Source organism: Tamandua tetradactyla, chromosome 6 (genome assembly GCF_023851605.1).
Source record: "Tamandua tetradactyla isolate mTamTet1 chromosome 6, mTamTet1.pri, whole genome shotgun sequence".
Taxonomy (NCBI): Eukaryota; Metazoa; Chordata; class Mammalia; order Pilosa; family Myrmecophagidae; genus Tamandua; species Tamandua tetradactyla.
Genome location: NC_135332.1, coordinates 157,779,086 through 157,799,889, shown reverse-complemented (window position 1 = coordinate 157,799,889; position 20,804 = coordinate 157,779,086). Strand labels below are relative to the sequence as shown.

Sequence of the window (20,804 nt, the reverse complement as noted above, 5' to 3'; positions counted from 1 at the left end):
AATAACTTAGACCTCCCATATAACTAATATTGGAACTCTTAATGGTGGCTGTGAGTTGTACAGGCCCCATATTTTCAATATATTTTCTTTTTAACATTAGGTTGCATTCTGAGGTGCTTAATTTAGGATTGTGCCAATCCTAGACTGACCACTGTGGCCAAAGATAAGTAATTATATAAGTTTTTGAGGTTTGAGCCATATATTCCTCTTCTAAAACTGGATGGATAAGATTTTCCTAAAGCATGTGGGCCACCTGGTAGAGAAATTGATGCCCAAGTGAAAATAAATGGCATGCTTTACCAAGAAAAAGGGGAAATAATTATGTGAGAACCCAAGATACATATTAAAATCATTAAATTTTCAATGTTGTTTATGAGTTTCACAAATAGATTCTAAACAACTTTAGGGGAGATATCATGTTCCAGGATTGTGGTTATCTCTTGGGTCATGTAGATAATGAATCAGATATATGTGCATGATTTCATGAAATATTTTGCAATTATTTACTTCAATAAATGACAACCCTTCTTGTATTTTATTATTTATATTTTACCTTGTAATTGTCATTTTTTTCTTTAATTAAGATAACTTACCAGACTCTTAGATTATCATTTAAAAAACTGTCATAAAATGGGTTTTGGGAAAAAAAAATATTTTGTAAATTAATATGTGTCCTGATTGTTCTTGTTTTGTATGAAATTAACATCTGCTTATTTGTATTTTGTTGCAGGATTTATTTATACATGTGGTGGAACTTTAAAAGGACTTAATGGCACTATAGAAAGCCCTGGTTTTCCTTATGGATATCCCAATGGTGCAAACTGCACGTGGGTAATAATAGCAGAGGAACGGAATAGGATACAAATCGTCTTCCAGTCATTTGCTCTAGAAGAAGAATACGACTATTTATCCTTATATGATGGACATCCTCATCCTACAAACTTTAGGACAAGGTTAGTGTACTTTGAATGGAAAACTAGAGGAGAAATATACTATGGGTAAAATGTAAGGATGATTAAGATTTGTAGTGCAATTAAAATCATGTTCACCCTCTAAATATTATTCATTTGGAAATATATTCTCCTCTGAATAAATTAGCTCAGTGTCTCTGACTTCATAATACTAATACAGTAACACTATTTTCTCAAAAAATTAAATATAAATTGAATTCGACCCTCTTAAGAACGGTTAAAAGTATTTTTGCCTTTAAAAATAGTTACCTTAAGCCTTCATTTATAATGGGGACAATATTTTGGTGAAGCTAAATCATTTTGAGTAGCGTGCATTTCAGTGGTGTGAAACTTATTTTATCATACAATAATACGTAAAAATACTTAAATCAATATTTATATGATAGTAGAACACTTTAATTTCAGAAATGTGTATAGTTTTATAAGACCTAAATATCTGCACAGTTTGCCTTTTCGGTCATAAGCTGGTATAATTACTATTCTATGCATACAAGTGAAATTATTTATTTATTCGTAGTTGATAAAAAAAAAAAGTCATGAGAATTAGCAGGTACCCTGATTGTATTTTTAAGCAGTTTTTCAGAATTTCTTCCTGGCAAACAATTTATCTAAAAATTTGAAGTAATTTTTCCATCATATGGAAAGCTCTTTTAAGCATAAATCATCTATAATTCTATCAACAAGTTCAAAATACCAGGCATTACATATTTCTCATCCCAGATTTTCTCCTACATTTATATCTATTTTCCTTAACTGCATTATTTTATACTCCTAATTTAAAATTTTCTAAGCAGATAGCATGCATGAATTAAAGGCTCTTCACATACATGATGTGGTTAAGTTATGATTTTGTGATCCTTTATTCTCTCTTATAGTTGATAAGATGTATGTGCTTTCTTGAACAACAGGAAATAGATTCTTAATACTAGGTTTTTATATTTTCATCAGTCTTCCATAGCTATTGCATTGACTTATTTTCATTTAAATAAAAAAATGGTATGTATATTTCTTCCCACGTTCAGTTGTGAAAAACATTCATATTCTGTTTTATGGTTTAAACTGTAGGACCCCCAGAAAAATATGTTCTTATATTAATCCATTCCTGTTTGTGTGGTCCCATTGTAAGTTGGATCTTTCAGTGAGTATCATCTTAAATTAAAATGTGACCCACCTCTTCAGGGTGGGTCTTAAATCCTCTTAGTGGAATCCTTTATAAGAGAATGAAATCAGGCAGGAAAAAACAAAACACAGTAACAGAGAGAAAGCCATGGAAGTCAGAAGCTGAAAGCAGTGAAACCCAGCAGAGAAGGAGAGACCAGCAGATGCTGCCATGTGCCCTGACATGTGGAAGGCGTGTTCAGGATCACTGGCAGCCAGTCTTCAGGGAGAGAGCATCGCCTGGTGATGCCTGGATCCGGACATTTTCACAGCCTGAGAACTGTAAGCTTGCAAGCTCATAAATCCCCATTGTGCAAACCATCCTGTTACTGGTATATTATATTTTGGCAGCACTGCAGACTAAAACAGATTTTGGAACAAAGTAGGGTGCTGAGATTGCAAATACCAAGAATGTTGGAATGTCTTAATAAATGGGTAAGGGAAAGATTCTGGAAGAATTGTGAAGTGCTTGATAGAAAATGCCTAGATTACTTTGGAGAGGCCATTGGTAGAAATACAGACTTTAAAAGTGCTTCCAGGGAGGCTTGAGACAGAAATGATGAATGTGTCATTGCCAACTGGAAGAAAGGTGACCTTTGCTTTAAAGTGACAAAGAATTTGGAAAAACTGAGCCCTGATGTCAGATGGAAGACAGAATTTGAAAGTAATGAACTTGAATATTTTGCTGAGGAGGTTTTCAAACTAAATTGGAAAGGGCAGCTTGGCTTCTCCTTGAAGTTTACAGTAAAATGCAAGAGGAAAGGGATAATGGAAGAACTGAACTCCTGGGTATAAAGAAACCAGAAACTGATGGTTTGGAAAATTCTGAGCTTCTGGAAAATGAGTGCCCAGAGAATGGTGCTCAATGTGAGGATTAACTGCACATAGAATGAGCCAGCCATTTCAGTGCATCAGGATTGGAAATGCAGTTAACCTGAAAGGATTTGAGGAAAACCCCATTATCTGATGGTTGGCACCCCTGTGTACGGCATAGAAACCAACAATTGTTTTTTTTGTGAGATCTTATGCACAGGACCACTGCCAGCCTGGAATAAAAGGGACAGAAAAGGGACAGACTGAAAGAAAAATTACTTCAAAGGCAGAACTATAGAAGCTGGGGTCTGGAGTGAAGACATCGTTCCTGGGCCCAGAGAACAGATCCAGTCATGTACGTGGAAATGATGAGTATGCCCTGCAGTCTGCAGATGCAGACCTTCTCCCGTTGTTCAGAAGGACGATTACCATCCCTTGGTTCTAAGGTGCCTGGGAGTAGGAGAAAGCTTGACCATCATTTTGGTGCTTGAGGAGGGTGGAGCCTAGAGTTTGGCCACTATCCTTAGGCCGTTTGACGGGGGTGAAGCTGAGAGCATGGCCACTGTGCAAGCACTTGGAAAAGGTGGGGCTGCCCCTGAATCAAGCCCCAAGGACAAAACATCTTTCTGTAGATGACTCTTATACCTTGAAATCTACTGGAGCATTCCATGCCAGTGTTTGGAATTGTTTGTGATCCCTGTTTTCCTCCCAATTTCTCCCTAAGGCAATGGGAATATTTAGTCTATGACTATCCATCCTTTGTATATTAGAAGGAGATAACTGGTCCTCCATGCTCCACAGCTCTAGAGATTGAGGGGAATTGTGCCCCAGGTCAGCCAACACGTCTTAACTGACTTTGGTGAGACTTTGTACTTCATAATGCTACTGAAATGATATAAGGCTTTAAGAATATTGTGGTGGAATGACTGTATTTTACATATGGAAAAAACATGGCTTTGGGGGATCCAGAAGGTGAAGTGTGTTAGGTTGAAGCTGTATGGACCCCAGGAAAGTTCATTTCGAAATTACTTTATTCCTGTGGGTGTGGATCCATTGTGACCAGGATCATTTGGTGAGGAGGATCTTAAGTTTAGATGTGGCCTACCACATTCAGGGTGGGTCTTAATGCTTTTAGTGGAGTCCTTTATAACACAATGAAATTCAGATGCGAAAAAAGCCACATAAACAGAGAGAAATCCATGGAAGCCAAAAAAGTGAAAGCAATGAAACATGGAGGAGAGGACAAGACAAACAGGTGCTGCTGTGTGCCTTGCCACATGACAGAGGAGTTCAGGCAAGGCACCTGCAGTTAGTCATCAGGAAGAAAGCACTACCTGATGATGCCTGCATGTGGACATTTTCACAGCCTCAGAACTGTAAGCTTCTAATCTAACTCTAAGATAATAAATCCCTACTGTAAATACATTTCTGTTATATTTCAGCAGCCTAGCAATCTAAAACAGTGAGGAGAAGGCTGGATAAGGAGGTAAGAGTTGCTTTATAATGTTAGCTTTGTTACTCACAAGCTGTTTGACTTTGAGCAAGTCACTGCCATCTCTTTGTGCTTAGACTGTTAGAAGGTAATAACAAGGGCAGTTCTGTGCATCAAACTGAGCTCTCAGGAAGATCTGAGGATGAAATGTGTATGAAAGCACTGCATGAGGGTGAGATTAGGTTAGAAAGCATTTGGACTATTTCAAGTCACAGTAACAGGTAAAAATGCCTGACTTCTTGTTTCCAACCACGGGCTTTGCAAAAAATAGTTCAGTAGATTGATTACAGGCCGGATTTTTATTTTTCTCTTTTTATGCTTTACACTTATTTACTGAGAATTTCTAAGAAAGCAGTAAGCACCAGGACTATCACTGCACCCCATATTTGACTGAGCTCAGAGCTCCAGTTCTTAACTATTTAGAGATATATAATATATCCATGATTTATGTAATGAAATATGAATTATAGCCTATTTTTCTTAGCAATATTTGATAAAATTAAAAGAACATAAATTAATAAAAGCAAATGGTATTTTCAAACATACACACTTTATAATATATAGTCATAAATATAAACTACAACATTTGCCTTGGTATTTTCTGTGAACTATATTCTAGCATGTGTTCGATAGCTTCTTGCTCAACTTTGTTGTTTAGGCATCTCTTGGTCTTTGTGTTTAAAGAGGTACTGTTGCTAACGTTATAGCTGGTTTAGTTAGCAAAACTGGAAAAAATAATCCACGTGTAACCTATAGCCTTCCAGACTGTGTTTATATAGAAAGCCTGTTGTTCGATTAGTAGTAGAAACTGCTGCTGCCAGAATTTGATTCATTTGTGTGTCTTTCTCTTTTGACTCACTGTTTTCTTGCTTTTTGTTTCTCTCACACTGGATCACATTCTCACTTAATGTAAATCCTATGGTCTGACTTCTGTCCTCTTTCTCCCAGGAATCGATACTTGCATCTTTGTTTTCTATAAGCGCCAACAGAATTTTAAAAAATAGTTGGCTATAGTTGCCTTGCTATAGTGCTGGAAAGATGGCGTGTAGGTGTTGTCATTCTCCCTTCTGCAAATAGACAAACACTGGTTTATGTGACAACATTTTCAGTGTTTTAAAGCTATTGTCTAAAATGTTAATTATTGATGATCTTGCTTATGTTCCTGTAAACATTTTTTGGCAGTCTTTGATTCAATTGTTATTGATGTCTAAATGTGATGCTTACCAGGCACTATCAGAGAATTCCTTTCTTGGTTATGTTTAGTACTCTGTATAAGAAAAAATATATACGTTTATTCAGAGGAGCATAATTTTAGCAAAACTGGGGACAAAATGTCTATCTTTTAGAAAAGACAAAATATATCAAATGGAACACCACTTAGGATACGTTTAGTGGTAACTGAAAAATTGACTCATAGTAGCTTAATAAAAATGGATTTTTTTCCCTCACATATCAAGAATTCTAATAATATACAATCAGTTAAGAAAGCAGAAGTTTTCTCAGAAGTTCTTAGAGGTATTCTTCTCCTATAACATTAGCCAAACCACCTCACTTGGACACCCCTTGCTGAAAATCGTTTTGGGAAAAGAGCATTTCATTTTCCATTTCAGTTTTGGAAACTGGCATGGAGAAAGTTGAGTATCAGCTAACAGATAAATTTAGTCATAATTTCCAAATATTCTTATTCATTCATTTATATGATTAATCTTCAAGATAAACTATTCCTATAGTTGGAATTGTAATAAAAAAGATGAGGCAGTTATTATAATATAAGGTGACAGTCACAGTGTAGTAATGCCCACAAAAACTATATCATCTTGAATTACACTGATGCCTATAAAAAGGATAGTTATTTTGATATCTAGAAAATCCATTCAATATTAAATACATAATGGTATATATCAAATGACCTCTTATAACATTAACATTTTAGCACAAAATTTTAAGAACATTTTTAGGCAACACAGAAATCAAAATTTTCTACCACTAAGCACTAATTCAAAAGCACAGGAAACAGGGTGGGCCATGGTGGCTCAGCAGGCAAGAGTTCTTACCTATTTAGAGATATATAATATATCCATGATTTATGTAATGAAATATGAATTATAGCCTATTTTTCTTAGCAATATTTGATAAAATTAAAAATATATAAATTAATAAAAGCAAATGGTATTTTCAAATGCTGGAGACCCGGATTCAATTCCCAGTACCTGCCCATGACCGAAAAAAAGAAGGTATAGGAAGCACAATAAGACAAATAAAAAAACACTTCACATATCCTTCCAACTGTGTCAAGGTACTATGACTATTCCCCAAGCATTGAATAATCCCTGCTAGGTGGGATGGATATGAAAGAAGATGTAAATCTTTTTCACAAGAAATAAATGCAGCACAGAGTAAAGAAGTAAATATACAGTTTTGAAAGATAAATGAACATATCTTATCTACAGTTACAAAGGCTAGATATGAGGGTGAGTCGAGGAACTAGTTCACTTAACATTTTCAAGTATATAATCAGAGACATCTAAAATCAGTCCTCTGCTGCCTGAAAATGCAAAGACAGGGGAAACATCACAGGTATAAAAATGATGTATAGGGTTGCCTTTGAAAAATTAATTTTGCTACATAGCTGAAGGAAGTTCACCTTTAAAAGAAAGAATATATTAAAAAATATCATATTTTGAACATTCACTGTAGTTTAAAATTACGTATAACCAAGCTACTTTAAATAACATATTTTGTGTTGGTGATAAAGGATTTAAGTATAGATAAATGAATTAAAAACATACATTTTAAAGAGCAAGTGATTTGCATTATGCATAATGTTAAAGGAAAAATATTTTTGATTACGTTATTAAGGAAAGTGGGATGGAAAAAGGACAAAAGATTGAGGTGTAAAGGTCATTGCAAGAGTTACCACAGTACTTGTGTGGATATTTCTCAATAAAAATAATTTTCAAAAAAGAGTTGCCACAAAAGATATAAACAAATCCTGACATAGCCATAGCCAAATTCTTAGTGAATTCTCCCTTTTACTACTATGTAGTGTCCTTCCTTATCTTTTATATTTACATTTTTGCATTTTCTTACATTTACATTTTTTCAATTTATTGGTCGAATAAAATTTTTGCCAATACTGACATAGCACTCAAGCTTTTGGCACTTTTTAGTATAGAAAAAGCCTATGTCCTAACAACAGGACAACAACAGTTCATGTCGCTTAATTTTAAAGCAAGGCACTGAAAATGCCTAGATGAGTACTACGTACTCCATAAACACAAAGCCTTGGTCCCGGCCTTTTTATTGATTTTTAGTAGAATTACACATGCAAGCCTCCACGGCCCAGTGAGGATGCCCTCTAGATCAAGACAGGATCAAAAGGAGCAGGTATCAAGCGCGCAAAATACAGCAGCTCAAAACACCTTGCTAAACCACACCCCCACGGGACACAGCAGTGATAAGAATTAAGCAATTAACGAAAGTTTGACTAAGTCATACTAATATAGGGTTGGTAAATTTCGTGCCAGCAACCGCGGTCATACGATTAACCCAAATCAATAACCTTCGGCGTAAAGAGTGTTTAGGACATTATACACAAATAAAGTCAAATTGCTACTAAGCCGTAAAAAGCACCAGTATAAACAAGATCAACAACGAAAGTGACTTTAGCACATCCGAACACACGACAGCTAGGGCCCAAACTGGGATTAGATACCCCACTATGCCTAGCCGTAAACACAAATATTCCAACAACAAGAATATTCGCCAGAGTACTACTAGCAACAGCTAAAAACTCAAAGGACTTGGCGGTGCTTCATATCCACCTAGAGGAGCCTGTTCTATAATCGATAAACCCCGATAAACCTCACCACCTCTTGCTAATACAGCCTATATACCGCCATCTCTAGCAAACCCTAAAAAGGAGCCACAGTAAGCACAACTATAGCCATAAAAACGTTAGGTCAAGGTGTAGCCAATGAGGTGGGAAGAAATGGGCTACATTCCCTAATTATAGAGAACACGAAGGTCTTTGTGAAAGCGAAGTCTGAAGGAGGATTTAGCAGTAAGTCGAAAATAGAGTGCTTGACTGAACAAGGCCATGAAACACGCACACACCGCCCGTCACCCTCCTCAATCAAGCAATACTAAGGCTGCTATCCATGTTAGCAAACACCTGATTTTAGAGGAGATAAGTCGTAACAAGGTAAGCATACTGGAAAGTGTGCTTGGAGTAACCAAAGTGTAGCTTAAACAAAAGCACCTGGCTTACACCCAGAAGATTTCACTTATTAGACCACTTTGAACCAAACCTAGCCCAAACACATTATAATAAAAATTCACTTAACACCTAAATTAAAACATTCACCAACAGTAAAAGTATCAGAGACAGAAATTATATCATAGGAGCTATAGAGATAGTACCGTAAGGGAAAGATGAAAGAATTATTAACAGTACAAGACAGCAAAGATCAGCCCTTTTACCTTTTGCATAATGAGTCAACTAGAATATAACTTGCAAAGAGAACTTAAGTAAGATACCCCGAATCCAGACGATCTACCTATAGACAGTCAAACAGGACTAATTCATCTATGTGGCAAAATAGTGAAATGATCGATAGGTAGCGGTGAAAAGCCAATCGAGCCTGGTGATAGCTGGTTGTCCAAGAGACGAATATAAGTTCAACTTAAAACTTACCCTAAAAGAACAAATGACTAGTCTAAATGTAAGTTTTAGATATAATCAATAGGGGTACAGCCCTATTGATACAGGAAAACCTTAATTAGAGAGTTCCAACGATATACTTCCATAGTAGGCTTAAAAGCAGCCATCAATAAAGAAAGCGTTCAAGCTCAACAATAAGCTCTACAAATACCACTAAATACTAACAACTCCTAATATACTACTGGACCAATCTATCTTAATAGAAGAGATAATGTTGATATGAGTAACAAGAATACCTTTCTCCACGCACAAGTTTATATCAGACCGAATAACTCACTGATAGTTAACAACTAAACTAAGCTCACACACAAAATATTCTATAGTTACACCAATTGTTAGCCCAACACAGGAGTGCGTAATGGAAAGATTAAAAGAAACAAAAGGAACTCGGCAAACACAAACCCCGCCTGTTTACCAAAAACATCACCTCTAGAATTACAATTATTAGAGGCACTGCCTGCCCAGTGACATGCGTTTAACGGCCGCGGTATTCTGACCGTGCAAAGGTAGCATAATCATTTGTTCCTTAATTAGGGACTAGTATGAAAGGCTTGACGAGGGTTTTACTGTCTCTTGTTTCCAATCAGTGAAATTGACCTTCCCGTGAAGAGGCGGGGATAATAATATAAGACGAGAAGACCCTGTGGAGCTTAAATTACTGGCCCAACTATGTCCAATTAGCCCCTCAGGGCCAACATATAATAAACTGGGCTAAAAATTTCGGTTGGGGTGACCTCGGAGTAAAAGAAATCCTCCGAATGATTTATAACCAGACCTAACAAGTCAAGTTAGTAACTCATCATCAATTGATCGTTTTGGGAAAAGAGCATTTCATTTTCCATTTCAGTTTTGGAAACTGGCATGGAGAAAGTTGAGTATCAGCTAACAGATAAATTTAGTCATAATTTCCAAATATTCTTATTCATTCATTTATATGATTAATCTTCAAGATAAACTATTCCTATAGTTGGAATTGTAATAAAAAAGATGAGGCAGTTATTATAATATAAGGTGACAGTCACAGTGTAGTAATGCCCACAAAAACTATATCATCTTGAATTACACTGATGCCTATAAAAAGGATAGTTATTTTGATATCTAGAAAATCCATTCAATATTAAATACATAATGGTATATATCAAATGACCTCTTATAACATTAACATTTTAGCACAAAATTTTAAGAACATTTTTAGGCAACACAGAAATCAAAATTTTCTACCACTAAGCACTAATTCAAAAGCACAGGAAACAGGGTGGGCCATGGTGGCTCAGCAGGCAAGAGTTCTTACCTATTTAGAGATATATAATATATCCATGATTTATGTAATGAAATATGAATTATAGCCTATTTTTCTTTACATTTAAAGTCTATTTTGTCTAATATCAGTATAGCTACTCCTGCCTTCTTCTGGTTTCAGCTTATACGGAACAGTTTTTTCCATCTTTTCACTTTCAATATATTCGTAAGCTTGGGTTTAAGGTGAGTCTCTTGTAAGAAGCATATAGATGGACCAAAGTTCTCAATCCATTTTGCCAATCTGTATCTTTTAATTGTTGAGTCTAGTCTGCTAACCTTCAAAGTTATTACTGTTAAGCATGGCAGGTGAGAATTCTGTGTCCTGCCCTCCCTCTCTGTCTTTTTATCCTTTAAGTTGCTATTACTGATACTTTTCCATTCTGTGCATTCCTCCAGACTTTGCTCTCCCTTCTTTTTTTTTCAGCTGACAAGACTCCCTTTAGTACTTCATGTAGGGCAGTTCCCTTGTTAACAAATTCTCTCAGCATTCGTTTGTCTATGAACATTTTAATCTCTCCCTCAATTTTGAAGGTCAACTTTGCTAGATAAGGAATTCTTGGTTGTAAGTCTTCCTCCTTCAGAATCTTAAATATATCATACCACTGCCTCCTCCCCTCCATGGTGCCTGCTGACTGGTCTGAACTTATACTTATGTGACTTCCCTTGTATTAGTAAATCACTTTTCTCCTGCCATTTTCAGGACTTTCTGCTTCTCTTCAGCATTGAGAGTCTGATTAGTATATGTCTTGGAGTAAGCTTATTTGGATTTATTCTATTTGGTGTTTGTTGGGTTTCTTTGATTTGCATATTTATGTCCTTTATAAAGGTTTGGAAAATTTCCCCTGTTGTATCCTCAACTAATCTTTTGTGCCCTTTACTCTTCTCTTCTCCTTCTGGGATACTGATGATTCTTATATTTACTTACTTCATATTGTCTATCAACAACCTGAGTTTCAATTCCAATTTTTCCATCTTTTTGTGATCGGTGCTTTTGTGCATTGGAATTCGGTTGTCCTGACTCTGGTTTGCTTATTCTTTCTTCTGCCTCTTCATATCTGCTGTTATGTGTCCCTAGTATATTTTTAATTTAGCTTACAGTATCTTCCAGTTCTGTGAGAGCACTGGTTTTCTATTTATCTTTTCAAACTGTTCTTTTTGCTCTTATAGTATCTTCCTGATATCCTTCACATCATAAGACAGCCCAATGAATTTATGTAGGTAATTGGTATGAATGTCTTTGATCAGTTATTCCTAATTTTTTATCTCCTCTGGGGTTTTAATTTGGTCATTTGACTGCACCATATCTGCCTGCATCTTCATGTGGTTTGTGATTTTCTGTTGGCTTTGAGGCATTTGAATATCTTGATAAAGTTATTTTGTAAGTTGATTTCCCTTGCTCCTCTAAAGTTTTACATTTCTTTGGCTTTGTGTTGAAGGTCTCCTTTTGCTCTTGGTTTGTAAATAATTCCCCACCAAATCAAGGCCCAGATTTCACACAGGAGATGCAACGCTACTTGAAGATTTGTTGAAAGCTGGGCAGACAGGCAGTTTCCCAGACTGCATTTTCCACATATTCCCAGCAGATGGTGGTCTTGGGCCACCTCTTTCTCTCAGGACCACCTCTCCCCACCTGCAGCAGGCAGCTGAGCAGAATGGGGACCTGGTGCAGTTCCATCCAAGATCTCGGTGCACCTTGAAATCTGCCAACCCCGGGCCTGGGGGCCGTCGGCATAGAATCCGCTTATGGACCCTATGGATCTGTGGTGGTTGCCAGACTCCCACTTGGGACCTTGAGCTGTGGAACTGACCCTGCCCTCAGCCAAGTCAGAAAAGCCTGGTGATGTGGCCTGGCTCAGCTCACTTTATTAATTGTGCGTCTCTACCCATGTGTGCCTGTGGGCTCCAACCCTCTGTGGGGAAGGGGAAGTGGGAGCAGGACCCAACAATACTCTTTCAGAAGCTAATTGTTAGACTGACTCTACTCTGTGTCTCCCACTCCTCTCAAAAGGAGGACCTTTTAGTCTTTGCTAAAAGCCAGGCACCCACGGTGACGTGTCACAGGAGTCAGGAACAGGCTTTGAGCACTGGCAGGAAAATCTCTGTGTCCAGGCAAACCATGGCTGCTGGCTCTGGGTTCCCCATGGAAGCTTCCAGGTGTGGAGCTGAGAGGGAAAATCTCCCAAGCTAGCTGCAGAGGCTTGTCCCGCTCCTTTGGAACCCACTTCTTCCTGCACACTGCTGCTTACCCGTGGTGGGGTCAGGACCGAGCGCACTCACCACATTCTCTCCATCCCACTTCCTCTTCTTTTTCATCCAGGACTTCCCTATACAGTGCAGAAGACCCACTTTGGTCACTCGCACACTGGAACTGCTGATGTTGTCATTTTTCTGTCACTTCTTTAGGTGTTCCAGGAAGCAGGGGTGAACTCAGTCTACCCTATTCTACCATTTTCCCAGAAGTCCCATTGTAGGATTTTGAGCAGAAATGTAATATGACAGAACCTGAGCCATATGCCAAGAAAGTGAATATTGCACAGTGCACAAAGTTGCCAGTCTTCGGGTCAAGCATTCCAGCCTGTGCTAGTCATTCATTAAAGGGGTCCTTTTGCTATTTCTCCCACGAGAGGGGGCACTTATATTTGATTCCCACCAACTCTGACCCTGTTATGACATAGGATTGCTTTTGCCGACCTGTAGAGAATTGACCCTGGCAATAGTGCCAGTCAAAAGTTGCCATTTACTAATGAAAGGGATTGTGTGGGAGAAGTAGGTATGGATGAACAACGAGAGTTATATAATCTGCAAAGCCTTATGTACAGCTCTATGCCATTACATTTTAAAAACAGGTTATTTCACAGGGAAATGTGAATTAATTATATTTAAAGGGAGTAGAGAAATAAAAATCATGGAGGAAACTGAAATAGCTATACAGTATAAAAGTTTTTGTTTCCTGAGGGCATCAAATCAATATAATTTTGATGTGCTGATATCAGCTCCTTAAAAGGTATTCACATGCCAATATGCATTAATTATAAAGAAAAGAATAATGCATCCACACTATAGGAACATAAGGATGGATTAAAAATAAGATATATATCATTATTCGCCACATCATAGAAAAATAAAGTTAGTTTGATAAATACCAGGAGGCCATATGAAAACTCTGACCTATATTCTTGATAACATTCCTACAATAAAACTAGAAATATAATTCCAAATATGATAAAGAATATAGAATATCTTTTAATATTTTAAACTAAATAATACCCATAAATTTGATATTAGGCCTCATGGCTAACTTTAGATATTCCTTAAAAGGGTGCTACAGATGGTTGGTTTAATTTATATAGGCTTGAGAACAATATAATTATAATTTCCATGCTATTAAATTTAGAGAGAAATCAAGGAAGTATGAGATATCATTATTTTCACTTAAACATCATCAGTTATCAACAAAATAATTATAGACAAACAGAAATATGTGTTCTCAATGTTCAAAAATGTATCAGATTTTAATTAATTACAAATTGTGTGTACGTATACCTAGAATATCTTAGAGAATTTACTCAAAATCTGTAGAACTATAAAAGAAAATTTAGTGTGTTGATCAGTTTTAACTCAATTACATAAAAATAGTTTTTTAATTTCTCATCAACAATCATTTTGAATAGTCATTAGATAAATTATATGACAAATAATAAACTTAGTAACATATTAATACAATTACAAAGTATTACACAAAAATTATGATAAAAAAATTTACAATTTGGTTATTGGCAAGACATCTGGTGAGTAAATGCAGAGCCACACTATACTCATGGGCAAAATGACTAAATGCTGTAAAGCTTTTCATTCTTTGCTTAGTAGTGAGATTTCCTTCAAAACTTGCACTTTATTTGGATTACTTTTAAAAAAGATACTATTGTTCAACAGCAAGAGTAGCACATGAAAATAATAGGAAACTGCTTAACTGTAAGAATACAGAATGTAAAGTACAAGATAGAAATGTGTTTTAAAATTAAGGATTGAGGTACTTGTTGATGGAAGAGTAGAGGGCACTCAAAACAAAACCTCTATGAATTCAGACAAATAAAAGAAAGCTAAACCACAGAAGATATTATGGGAAACCTGAGAGATATTTCCTATCATACTGTAAAACATGATAAAAAAAAATTTAAAGAAAGTGATTATAAGGCGTGATTCTATGAAAAAAAGTCTATATTCAAATGTACTCGAACTAAATAAAAATTAAGTAATCAAGCAAAATTATTTGTGAGATGTTTAAAAACAAGCTTGAAGTGCTGAATGTCAGTAACCTTAGAATGCAATATGAAAATTATAGTCATATGAATACAAATGTGCCAAAATATGAACAGGTAGTTCACAAAAGTTGAAATGCTAAAATACTTATATATAATAAAATACTAGGAAAAATAAATCTAATTAGCTATCAGAAGAAAACAAACTGAAGCAATGAAACACTTTTCAAATATATAATTGTCCAATCCCTAAAAAATTGTAAATGCTGTCTAAAGATATATGTAAAGATTTGTGGATTTAGGTAACAAAAACACTTAAAATGTATTGCTATAAAGCAAAGCAAGTTATTTCCAGGTTTTAATAAAAAAAGCTTTAGAAATCTCCACATTTCCAATTAGGTATAGATTTTTTTTCCTGTTGTGTTTTATGAATTACAAAATTATGAATATACAATGATAGAGATTGGTTGATAGTCAACAGAACAATGCAGCAATTAGAAACAAAGTTTTAAAAAAGAAATTTTTAAGTGTATGGAAAAGGGTTCAAGATATATAAATAGCTAGAAATTAAGAGCAGAATCAAAACTCTGTATGAAAATATAATAAAATAGCTTGTGTGTTTACATGTGTGTGTGTGTTTACATGTGTGTGTATGTTTATGAACTGAAGGATTTACTAAAAAAAACTGTAGTTGTTTCATGGTGATGGGATTTGAGGATATATTTTCCCCTTTTGTGCTAGACTTTGATTTCTGGGTTTTTACATTGAATATCAAGTGGCATTAAAAAATCTAGTATTCTGATTCCTTTAGAGCTCTCATAAATTTAAAGAATATTTTTAAAATTTATTATTTAATGATTTACAGTCTAAGCTCCAAACTGAAAGAGATGAACACAATGTAAAAATGAGCATTGCCTACCTATTTCTCCTCTCAATCATTTAAACCTTCCAATGAATCAAACTTGTTATATAAACTTTATTTTTTGAACTTTAAAAATTCACAATCTAAGTTTATCATACTTTATCAAATAATAAATGAAAAAGAATTTTGAAGTATAAAAGTATTTTAAAGTTACATAATATGATAAATAAGTATGCCAAGATTATTTTAATTTTTCTAAAATTAATATTTACTTTATGCTTCAATCAATGGCCCTAAATCAATAGGGGCACATTTTTAAAAAGTAAACATATTTACACATGGATATCTTTTTCTCATTGCCAATTCAGATGGAAATCTTTCAAGAGTACTTTGAATTGCTGACGTTAATAACTACAGTTTAAAAGTGAAACTTTTGGGCAGGCCATGGTGGCTCAGTAGCAGAGTTCTCGCCTGCCATACTGGAGACCCGGGTTCGATTTCCAGAGCCTGCCCGTGTGAAAAAAAAAAGTAAAACTTAATTTTAATATTGAGACATAAATTATATATAATTCACTGTCTAATCTTTAGTATAAAATTCAGTATGTTTTGATGAAATGTACATAAACTTGTTTGCCATACCCCTATTGATACATGAACACATTCATCACCTCTTGTCAGTTCTACTATATTTCATGCCAGATACTTCCTGTGCCTCTCCAAGCAAACACTGTATTACCTCGTGCTTTCACCCCTTCAAAACGTTCCTATAAATTGAGTGCTACAATATGTACTATTTTGTTTCTGACCTTTTTCTCTTTTTCATTCAGCATAATCTTTTTTGGTTCACCCGTGTTATTGTTTGTGCCAATGGTTTTCTCCTTTTTGTTGCCGACTAACATTTCATGAATTATTGGTCTATTCTCCTGTTAATGAGCATCTAAGTTATTTTGACTGTGGGGCTATTCTGAGAAAAATTGCAATGACCATTAATGGGAAAGTCTTTTTGTGGATGTATTTTCATTTGTATTGGATAGATATCTAGGCATGGAATTGTGGAAGGTATGTGTTCAATTTCATAACAAATTGCCAAACAGATTTCAAAGTGATTGCCCCATTTTATACTCCAACAGTATTTCATGAAAGTTTTGGTTGTTCCACAACTTTGATAACATTTGATTTTGTCAGTCTCCTTAGTTTTAGCCATTCTAAAGGATATTTGTTGAATTTCATTGTGGTTTATTTTGCAATTATGTAATGTCTGATAATATTGAACACTTTTTTTTGCCTATTGGTCGTTTGTTTATATGACTTTATGAAGTGTTTTTTCAAATCATTTGCCTACTTTATTAGTATATTTGGTTTGTTTTTTTAAATTTTGAGTCATAGGAATCTTAGTGTAACTTTAATATCATTCTTTTGACAAATTTATATGGTGAAACAATTTTCTTTCAATCTGACTTGCTTTTTTTCATTTTTTTGCATGGGCAGACACTGGGAATCAAACCCGGGTCTCTGGCATGGCAGGTGAGAACTCTGCCTGCTGAGTCGCCATGGCCCGCCCTCATTTTTACACTATCTTGTTGAGCAGAATTAAAAAAAAAAAATTGATGGAATCCAATATTTTCTTCTATCATTAGCGATTTCTGTATCCTGTCTTATAGATACTTGCTGGTCTCAAAGATGGAAAGATATTCTTCTGTATTTTCTTCTAGAAACCTTATCATTTTAGTCTCTGCATTTAGGAATATGATCTGTCTTGAAGATGTGAAGGAGTTTGAGTTCATTTTTCTTTGCATAGGTTTACAGTGAAGAAAAATTTACATTGCTTACATTTTAGGGATTCCTAGACATGACAACTCATAAAATTATGTGTCCCACCTGGCTGCCTCTGGAAACAGTTACTATTAAGCACATTTCAAGTATTTTTTTTTTTTTTTAACATGGGCAGGCACCGGAAATCGAACATGGGTCTCCAGCATGGCCGGTGAAAATTCTTTCACTGAGTCACTTTCACACCGCCCTCAAGTAGATTTTTTTTAATGATTACTTAATCATCTAAATTTAGCTGCAAAAATCCCCTATCTTATTTTTTCTCCCATTTGTATGATAACATTACTTTTTCTCCTTCATGTTTTTTTTACTTTGTTTTAAATAACTATTAAATAAATTATTGTTCGAATAACCGATTTATATATTCTTGGATAAGGTCATATAATATTCCTTATTACCATGGCTAAATTCACTGAATAAATTTAGCTCTTTATTATTACTGAATGTCAATTTTTTACCCAGTAATTTTTCCTCAGGATTATGAGGGAAATAAAAGCTGTAAATTATTCAGTCACAAATGTTGGGATCATTTAACACACTCCTTGGACTGTTGATTCAACCTTAGCATTCCCAAGCCTAAGGGACTAAATCAAGGCATAGTAATTAAAATGAATAATCAACAATCTCTAGCTCAAGTTCCCACTTTCCTCATTTGTAGATCTTTACTCCTGCAGAAAATGCTTGCAGTGTCTACACAAATGTCCTTGGGCAGTCATTATAATATTTCTTTGCCTGATGATTTTTGCCTGCATTCTTCTCCTCTATAAGCATTTCTTATATGACTTCCTAATATTCGTGTTAAAATCACTCTGCATCCTAGATGCTTCTCCTTTCAATGCCACAAAATGAACGGTCTACATTCCTGTGTATTATGTTATTATAGAGGATGATTTTCTCACAAAAAGTATTAGGAAATATTTTATTTACTTGTTAAACAGCAGAAACAAATGGCCATATGGTAAACTTTAGGACAGTGCACCCCAGCGATGGAATTCTCCTTGATTATATTGCCTCCCATGCCCCAGCCCCAGCCTGTCAGAGATGTTCAACTGAGAGTGATACAATCAATTCAATTTATTTTCTCTGAAAACATCCACTTTCAGAGTGGGGACCAGTCCTTGCATGCCCTTGTCACTCATATAATAAAATGTAATTTTATCAGTTACTAGCTTACTATTTATTAGTTTCATTATTTACTAATTTATTGTAGTTCCCAATGATTTGTTGTTTTGGGCCTTGACTACCTACCTCAGCTCAAAACCTTTAGGTCATAACCTTTACCATGAAGTCTATTGAACCCTTCTGCCTGATCCACCAGCCCAGATGATATGTGAGAGTTCAGGGGAGAGAGAGAAAGTGGCTTTGTCATATTAACAACTGTTTGCTCAATCATTAGAAAGAAACAATGCTGGGTTTTGCTTATTCCACTGTAATATTAATCCTTTCATTTACTATTAGTCACTACGACCTTGGTGATAGCCTTATAAAGGTAAGTCAGAATCTATGCATACTGAGTATAGAAATAGATTTCTCTATGGACAAACATTTTTAAAAAATGTTACATTTGGATAGTCACACACATGTGCGTGCACTTTAATTTAGCAAACATAGGCATGCAAGTGAGTTGGGAAAAAAAAAGCCAATTAAAGTTTTGACGCACCTTAGACAGTTAATAACTTGTCTCTTTAGATATTATTTCTAACTTTGGAGCATTCAAATTAATGATTGGATAGATCTCAAGGACGGATGGGGTTTCTAAAACTTTCTATCAGCACAAAGGGCCCTTTCAGATCTGAGTAAGGCAAGGATTCAAGAGTATACACAATTATCTATTGTTTATATTTGGTATTTTGCCAAAAAACGAATTAAGGTTGCTTTTAGCGAAGAGATACGCTATTCAAACAAAGGTTAAAGCATGGAACAATAGATGACAAAATGTAAGTTAAGACCCTTTGTTTGATGAATTACATGTGTTCAATCTCTTTTCACATATCTACGAAAAGTTTTATTTAGACTGATTTGAGCAAAATAGCACTGGTATCCTGAAAGCAAACAAAACATGTCATTAAAAGTCACTTACTAGGGTTATTTCTTGTTTAAGCATCTGAACTCCATAAACATTTACTCTTTCACTTGTAAAATGAAATAATCAAAATGCCTGTTTGATTTTCTCATAGAGAGAAAGTTGATCTCCCTATAAAGATAGTTTTGGTAGCAGAAAATTTCATTTAGTAAGCTTAAACCATGAATAAAATGTTTAGATTAGGCATCCCAGTAAAACACTATGATACAATTTAGATTTGTTAATATATGATACTCTAAGGAAAGATAAAAACATTACGTTTACAAATAGAATAAGGAACTGACACTTGCTAAATACATTCTCTATGCCAGGCAACCTACAATTTATATAACATCATTTCAATTATGTTCCACAATCATCCTACAGATGAGGAGATTAAATTTCAGAACTATTGATAATTTATGCAAGATAAAATTAAAGTTTTAAGAACTGAAGTTTGAACTTAATTGTGCAGAGTACAGCTATATATTTTTGAGCTATACCGTTCTCAGTGCTTTTTTTTTTGGAAGGGATGCTGGAATTTATCGAATGCTTCTTCAGCATCATTCGATATGATCATGTACTTTTTCCCTTTCAATTACTAATCTGTAAATGTGCTGTATTACGATGATTGATTTTCTTGTGTTGAACCACCCTCTCATTACTGGTATAAACCCCGCTTGGTTGTGATGTATAATTATTTTCATGTGTCATTGGATACGATTTGATAGAATTTTGTTAAGAATTTTTGCATCTGTGTTCATTAGGGAGGGTGGTCTATAGTTTTCCTTTTCTTGTAGCAAAGATTTTGGTTTTAGAGTGATTTAGAACACTAAAATGAGTTAGGTAGCGTTCCATTTTCTTTAATTTTTTGAATGAGTTTGGGCTCATTTTAGAATGTTTGATTAACTTCCCCCATGAAGCCATCTGGTCCTGGGCTTTTCTTTGTGGGAAGAGTCTGACAACTGATTGAATCTCTACTTGTTGAGATCTTTTTCTTCTTTTCGAGTTTGTATAGGTAATTCATGCGTTTCTAGGAATTTGTCCAATTCATCAAAGTTGTCTAGTTTGTTGACATATAGTTGTTCATAATATTCTCTTAAGATTTTTTAAATTTCTTAACATTCTATGGAAATGACCACCTTCATTTCTGATTTTGTTTATTGGCATCCTCTCTCTTTTTCCCTTTGTTAGTCTAGCTAGGGGTCCATTAATTTTACTGATGTTCTCAAAGAACCAACTTTTGGTTTTGTCGATTCTTTCCATTGTTTTATGGTTCTCTGGTTTGTTTATTTCTGCTTTAATCTTTATTATTTCTCTTCTTTTATTTGCTCT

The 20,804-nt window shown here is 35.1% G+C and overlaps 1 protein-coding gene and 1 non-coding gene across 2 annotated transcripts in view; both read left to right on the top strand.

Annotated features, from left to right (window-relative positions):
• Positions 1-630: 630 nt before the first annotated feature.
• The window catches only part of CSMD3 (CUB and Sushi multiple domains 3), a 1,056,828-nt gene continuing 1,036,654 nt past the window's right edge, over positions 631-20,804 (top strand). The window contains exons 1-2 of the mRNA XM_077163312.1: positions 631-634; positions 731-953. Coding sequence (XP_077019427.1) covers positions 631-634; positions 731-953 — 227 coding nt within the window. The remainder of the gene's footprint in view (positions 635-730; positions 954-20,804) is intronic.
• On the top strand, positions 7,713-8,671 carry LOC143689316 (18S ribosomal RNA). Its single transcript, XR_013178757.1, has one exon. It is a non-coding gene; the product is annotated as an 18S ribosomal RNA (ribosomal RNA).